Source organism: Narcine bancroftii, chromosome 10, assembly GCF_036971445.1.
Source record: "Narcine bancroftii isolate sNarBan1 chromosome 10, sNarBan1.hap1, whole genome shotgun sequence".
Classification (NCBI taxonomy): Eukaryota; Metazoa; Chordata; class Chondrichthyes; order Torpediniformes; family Narcinidae; genus Narcine; species Narcine bancroftii.
In genome coordinates, this window is record NC_091478.1 from 49,439,714 (window position 1) to 49,447,340 (window position 7,627).

A 7,627-nucleotide genomic window follows, 5' to 3' on the forward strand; every position below is an offset into this window, starting at 1 on the left:
TAAGTCTAACTGGGGAAAGGTGGAACTGCACGTCTTCCCTCTATGTCATCTTGCCATGCCCCCTCTTTATGGGATCCTCCTGATGCTAGTTTCTTCCCATCCTTCAAAACGTACAGGTTAATTGGGCTGCAAGGGGTCATGTCCCAAAAGGGCCTGTTACCCTCATGTATATCTAAACTTAACATGGCACGTGGCCTGTTTAATTGGCAATCAAGTGTTAAACATGCTGAGTTTGCCATCACATTTAACAGTTAAATCTTAAGTTTATTACACATGCATTTCTTAATTGCTGCTTAAATATCATTGTATTCATACAATTCCATCAGGAAATTAGATTGCAAAGATTTAGTTGCTTACGGATTAAGATTCACATCAATGGCGATGTTATGAAATCTATTTGTTCAATGACCGTACGTAATATCAGCAGTGAAGCTACTTAATTATCTCAAAAGGTTTCCCTAACACGTATTAAAATCACCCAGAACACCAGGCAGAGTGTGACTAGGATGAGACACCAAGAACACTTGGAAAATGCACGTTCCTCCCAGAGGCCTGGTGTATGCCATCTACTACACTTCTCTTGCAGCTTTTGCGATCCCAGGTAAAGTTTTCTACAAATTTATTCGTTCAATAACTAATTATTTCATTTCAGTGTTTAGACGGTGGAGAGCAAAGAGAGCAAACACATCAGAGCTAACAATGGGAACAATTTATTATTTTTGACAATTAAATGATTTTAATTTGTTCAGGTAAATATGATAGGGATTCCACAACAGTGGCTACAATTTTTAAATTGGACCAGGATCATTCAGATGGAAGTCAGGATGAAGGTTAGCTTCATATCGTATCAACTCACCTACAGACAACTCAACAAAAGGAGAAGAATCAAGTTCTGTTGATAATTTCTGTTGTTTTCTTCAGAGACATGGAGCAGAAGAGGTTAAATGGGATTAATGTTCACACTGGTCATGACTTAATTAAAATGGATCAGGTCAAGATAGTTGCCCATATTTTCTCAAACTTTTTTGGCAATGAAACAGACAGTAAAATTTAAAGAAAAATTTTGAAAGGCAGAAAAAGTTTGTTTGATAAATGAATTCCCATTTTAATACGGAGACCTCAGATAATGTGAATGTGTTGAACTTGAAATTAAAACCCTTCAAAGGTGCTTATTGATAGACATGCTAATAAGAGTCTGATGCAATTTGATTGCATGATACTGTATGTGACACTCACACCCATAGTGATGAAGTGCTTTGAGAGGCTAGTGTTGAAACATATCATCTCCTGTCATGGCAATGACATTAATCCATTCCAATTTGGCTACCCCAGCATCTCATTGTCTCTGCACAAAGTGCTGGAACACCTGGAAATAAAGATACATGCTTCAGAATCCTCTTTATCAACTACAGTTCTGCATTCAATACCATCATTCCATCAACATTCAAAACTAATCAGCAAACTCCATGACCTGAGCCGCAGCACCTTACTGTGTAATTGGATCCTTGATTTCCTCACCTCAAGACAATTAGTGATGAACATCTCCTCTAAACTCTCCATCAGCACTGGAGCACTACAGGGCTGCATTCTTAATCCCCTGCTCTACTCACTTTATACCTATGACCATGTGGCTTGGTGTGACAATAACATCATCTAGACATTTGCTGACAATATCACAGTAGTGGGTTGAATAAAAAGGACAATAGTTCCCTTGCACACAATGTCAACAAAGTCAAGGAGCTGATTGTGCAATTTAGGAGGTGAAAACCAGAGGTGTACAATCCAGTGAACATTGGGGGGGATCAGAGGTGGAGCAGTGAGCATATTTAAATTCCAGGAAGTCACGACTTTGGAGAACCTATCATGGACCTAACACCCAGATGTCATAGTGAAGAAAGTGCACTAGTACCTCTACTTTCTCAGGAGTTTCTGGAGATTTGGAATTACATCAAAAACCTTGGCAAACTTCAACAGATGTGTAGTTGGAAGTGTGCTGGCTGGCTGCATCACGGCCGGGTATGGGGACACCATTTCCTCTGAGCGGAAGGCCTTGCAGAAGGCACTGGTCACTGCCCACTACATCTCAGGCAGATCTTTCCCCATCATGGAGAAAATCTACACTGAACTCTGCTGTCAGAGAGCAGTATCAATCATCCAGCATGCACACCACAGTTGTCACTGCTGCAAGAGATAAAAGTGCCACAAAACTCATTCAACCCAGGTTCAGGAACCATTGCTATCCCTGCACCATCAGATTCCTCAACAAAAAATGCAATTAAATTCACAAAGATTCTTTGGGCATTATTTATTACTGAGTATTTATTTTTTTGCATTGCACTGTCAGTTTGTGTGCACTTCCTTGTTTAAAATTCTCTGCTTTGGAATAGTATCTTTTCTTGAGTACAGTTTCCTTGCACTAATTAAAGGTAAAAATCTTGTGGTTATATGTGATGTCATGTTGTCCTGGGTAAACTTGTACCTCTCACTTTGTTCGTTTTAGATTGTTCACAGTGTTTGAGCTACTGAAAGAAAATAGACACACACGCCAAGAACACTCCTGTTTATACAAACCTTTATTACAAATTCTAAAGCTGATATCAAACTACAATATGCAAGCACTTCCCAATTATACTTATCAATGCCTTGTCTGGTCCCAACAGACAAGGCGAGGCAATGACTGCACACTTGTAGTAGGTTGTCAGGGCGCCGGTAGCAGCTTCTCCATCTCCCCTGACCGGGATGTTTGCTGGACTCCAGAAGTTCTTCTTCTTGCTGAGAGATGTTGCCACCTCTTGGAGAGTCTCTAACTTCAGCAGTGGGACCATGGCTTATATTATCCAAAAACTGCTTACTCAAGCACCTATTCCCAGCACAAAAAGAAAGATGTGTGCAAGCTAGCATGCCTAGGCTTCTATCGAATAACACAACTTTCCAGCTTATCACTTTGAATACAATGGTTTATTTTGCGTCAAGGTTAGGTCTCTGCCTGAAAGACTGTGACCAAAACAAGCAGGAAGATTAAATGTTCTTGGTACACAGATGTCTTTTTGTCAGATAACTGCATCTCTGGGCCCCATGGTGGAATTTAGCTTATATCTGCTGAGTCTCAAGCAGGTTACTGATTCTCAGCCTTGCAGGAGCAAAAAACATAGTTTAAATCCTCCAATACATTCCACCCCTTGGTCACTGTCTGTCACTTACGAGACCTAACAAGCAGAAGAATACAGAAGGAGCGAAAAAGAGAAATCAGAACTACAATAATCACAAAAATAAGCAATAATGCGAGCAATCAATGGACAATAGTGTGGCCCAATCCCCCAAATGTACCAGTTAACCATGAAAAAGGATTCCAACCAAGGGTAGTGACCATCTGTTTAGCAGCATCAATCCAGGCTGCCCGATTCCAAACACTCTTGCAGTTCCCTCACCGTCTTTCTGTCTATTCCTCTGATATTCCATTCGTTAGAATAGCCATACCTTGCAGAACTCTTTCTGCTGCCCTACTTAAGGAATTGGGCCTCTGTTCTGTGTTTCCTTTATTTATACGTGGTTTATGCACTTTTTCAAAGATTCTTTCTAACTTGCCATTGTTGGAAATAGGTAAGACGGATATAGCTCCTTGATCTTCATGGTCTGGTTTTGCATCTTTGTTGTTGACCCTGTATGTTCCCTTTCAATAGATTTTGCAAATTTGGTTCATGTCCTCCGACTACATTAATGAGTAGAACTCTGATCTCTAAATATGAGTCTGCTAGGTTTATTGAGCAACTCCAGCATTTGATTCCACCACCCAGATTGACAGTAGAATCAGTCTAAATATTGTATTGAATGGAATTGTCACAGGTCAGTGTATCAAAATAACATGAAAAACTTTGTTTGGCCTGTCATCCTGGTGAGCTAACCTACAGAGTATCCAAAAAATGTAAGAATTAAAAATAAAAGTGCAGAGTAAAGTGTAACCGGTTATTATCTATGTGTTTATTTTGTCACACAGACATATAGCATGGCAACAAGCCATTTTGGCCCTTGAGCCCATGCCGCCCAATTGACCTTGTTTTGAATGGTGGGAACCCTGGGGGTAAAAAAACCATGCAGGCATGGAGCGAACATACAGAGTTCTTATAGACAGCAGGGGATTTAAACCCAGGTCCCAATCAATGGCGCTGTAAAGGTATTGCGCAAACCACTCCGCCAACCATGCTGTGGAAGTAGAGCATCTCTTTAGCTCATAAGTTCTGTTCATGAGTCTAATAACAGCAAGAAAGAAGCTGTTCTGGTATTTGGAGGAGAACATTGATGAGAGAAGGGAGAAGAGAGTTTGAGGCACTGGAATGTGTAAAATCAGTGGTTCTCAACCTTTTTCTCTCCACTCACATACCACTTTAACTATTCCGTTTGCCATAGGTGCTCAGTGATTAGTATGTGGGGAAAAAGAAAAAGTTTATAAAAGTTGTAACCGTACCTAATTGACTTGTTATGTGCAGGGTTTCATAACTCTAAAGGAAATGGGCCAATGGCAATTTTTCTCAAGCAAACTATTTCACTAACAATCGCGTCTCCAGCAGTGATTCTCAACCCTCTCTTCCCACGCAGAGCACCGATGGCACAGGGATTACTTGAAGTGGGATGTGAGTGGAAAAAGATTGAGAACCACTGGGGAGGTTACTTGGCGAGATGGCCTGAGCAAATTTCGCAGCTCTCAGCAGTTTCTCGCGGTCGAGGGCAGATTACAATGCGTACAGTCAAGATACTTTTTGGACGCTTTAAAAAGTATTCGTAAGTGACACTGGAGCTGTGCTGAATTTCCGTATGATTCGGTGGCACTGGGGCACTTTCTTGGCTGTGGCATAAAATTTTAGGACCAGGAAAGAACGTTGTGATGTTTGCTCCAAAAAAAACTAAATGTCTGCACCATCTCCGCATCAATACAATGGAAGCTTGTCTCCACCAGTTCCATGGTTTTCATTACATTAACGGAGATGTTGTTATCCTGACATCATCAGATTCTCTAACTCTTGTCTGTATTCTGTTATGTTTTCCTTTGAAACCAGTTCTACGAATTCATAAATGGAGTTCGAAAAGTACCTGTCTACAATACTGTCGGTATCGTCTTCATCGAGGTTGAGAATATACATGGGTTAGACATTTTTTTAATCTTCCTGTTTATGTCTGTTCCTTTCTCCACCTGCTAATTACGTATAAGTACAATGTTGCTACTGTCTTGTACCTTAGAAGCCGCAGCAAAAACTACTTTTTACTTCAACATTCAAAACCTCTTGGGGCCAACGTTCTTCAATTTCAAAAACGGCAGCGCTATTGAATCGTTCCCATCAGATTAATGGTTTTGCAAATCAGGAGACAGGTAAATCAGGAGTCCACAACATGGACTGTTGCAACATGGACTGTTGGTAGCGGTCGCAACCACATTGATTTTACACTTTCTTCCTTCAACCAACATCAGTGCCGATGGATTAATGCATCCCACAAATCGTTGTTATATAAATTCAAATAATGCATGCCTTTTCTTGGATGTTTCTTCCGAAATTAATTTTTACCCTGCTTCCCACAGTGAATTTAACAGCGATTTTGATCTTGTCGCGAGGAAGATGCGGTCTCTCCAGATGTATCACTCAGTACCTGGTGTCGATGGCGGTGACAGATCTTCTCGTTATTATCACAGCCGTGTTTTTAAATCGGATTCCTGGCATTTATTTCCCAAGCAGTTTCTTGTCCATTACTCCCGTATGTAGTCTCAGCATCACATTAATCTATGCAGCCAGAGATTGTTCCGTCTGGTTAACAGTCTCTTTCACCTTCGATCGATTTGTAGCTATTTGTTGCCAGAAGCTGAAATCAAAGTATTGCACTGAAACAACGGCGTCCGTGGTCATCGGAATAGTCTGTGTCTTGGGTTGTTTAATCAACGTCCCCTGGTACTTCTTCCATGAACCCATCTATATCATTGACGGGATCCCTTGGTATTGTAAGCTGAAGGAAATCCGATACACCTCGCCTATGTGGGCAGCTTTTCATTGGATTGACCGCCTTTTAACCCCTTGCTTCCCATTCGTCCTTGTAATTTTTCTCAACGCCCTGACTGTCAGACATATTCTGGTGGCGAGCAAAGCTCGCAGGAGGCTCCGTGTCCAGAGTAATGGAGAGAAACAGAGCGACCCCGAGATGGAGAATCGGAGGAAGTCCATGGTGTTACTCTTCGCCATCTCGGGCAGCTTTATCTTACTGTGGACGACTCATGTCTCCTATTTTATTCATGAACGAATTCATGTTGATTATAAAATCAAAGGATTCAATGATCCGGTGTTTATTTTCTTGGAAAGTGCTAATATGCTTCTGCTATTGAGTTGTTGCACAAACACTTTTATTTATGCAGTGACTCAGAGGAAATTCAGGGAACAATTTAAGGTTGTGGTGCAGTATCCGCTGATTCTAATCAATGGATTGTTTGAGCAATGAAAAAAAAAAATGTCCACTTTAATTATAATCTACTGCATGATTTATATCTGGGAATACGTTAATGGCAAGGTATCATGTGAAACGCGTTGGAAATAGTCTTTTATTTTTGTTCCACAGCTTTTCAGAGTCAATAGAGTGACATAAATGACATAGAAGGGAGACAAACCATCGGACCATCACGTTGCGCTGTGGATACTCTCGGATCAGAAATGACCAACTTCATTGCAAACGGGAAAGGGCACGTCATCAATAATGGTTCCATTCAATAATTAATCATGAAGGTGTAGCGGCAGCTACACTGCTACTGAAAGAACACACAACCAGACAGGTTGAACTTAGTGAGCAGAACTGGTTTATTGCAGGCTGCTGGGCTGGACTTGTACTCCCAGCCCAGACCTGGCTGAGAACCGTTGGGGGGCGATGACATCACCCGGGCATCACAGCGCGGGGTTCTGAGCCCTGTGCTGAGAAGAAGGGGAAACCCTCGAAGGCGCCATTTTGGCCAGTTGCCCCTGCCGCGTGGATTACGTGGGGCTAGTTCTCCTGCCTAGTGGTGTGTCGCCACACAGCCGCGCCCCCCTCCCCAGAACCAGTGCCAATGTCTTTTTTAGCTGGGCGGCCTCGCTTCTTGGGCAGGGCCACAATCACTGGTTCGGTGGGTCGAGGTGTGCTGGCTTCAGCCTGTCCACAGTAAACAGTTCCTGCCTGCCACCGATGTCCAGCGATAACCCTGAATGTTGGACAACCTTATAGCCCCTCATAAGGTCTCTGCAGAGGTGCTGCAGGCGGGACCTGCTGAATAAAAACATACTCTGCGAAATCAGCTGGCTGGGGATGTGAGATGGCTGTGTCCTGTGTCTGGGCGGCAGTGGGATGCGAAGGAGTCCAAGCAGGCACAGAGGTGGGGAAACAGCTTGTGTGGTGACTGCTGGGGTGTGTGAGGTGCGTTGATGAACTCACCAGGAAGTGCCAGCGGTGCGCCGTAGACCAGCTCAGCTGATGACACCTACAGATCCTCCTAGGGCATGGAGCAGGTACCCAGGAGCATCCAAGGCAGTTCGTCCACCCAGTTGGGACCAGTGAGGCGGGCCATAAGTGCCGACTGAAGGTGGCGGTGCAGACGCTCGACCAGACCATTGGCCTGCAAGTGATA

The 7,627-nt window shown here is 42.9% G+C and overlaps 1 protein-coding gene across 1 annotated transcript; it reads left to right on the forward strand.

Moving 5' to 3' along the window:
• Nucleotides 1-531: 531 nt before the first annotated feature.
• LOC138743808 (probable G-protein coupled receptor 139) lies at nucleotides 532-6,474 on the forward strand. Its single transcript, XM_069899411.1, has 2 exons — nucleotides 532-601; nucleotides 5,570-6,474. Exons 1-2 carry the CDS (start codon nucleotides 532-534, stop codon nucleotides 6,472-6,474), a joined length of 975 nt encoding a protein of 324 aa, XP_069755512.1.
• Nucleotides 6,475-7,627: the final 1,153 nt, after the last annotated feature.

Excerpts from the sequence above, each read along its gene's own strand:
- LOC138743808 (XM_069899411.1), top strand. The coding sequence starts at position 532 with ATGCACGTTCCTCCCAGAGGCCTGGTGTATGCCATCTACTACACTTCT. Across the intron at positions 602-5,569 it reads TGCAGCTTTTGCGATCCCAG|TGAATTTAACAGCGATTTTG; the intron begins GTAAAGTTTTCT and ends TGCTTCCCACAG.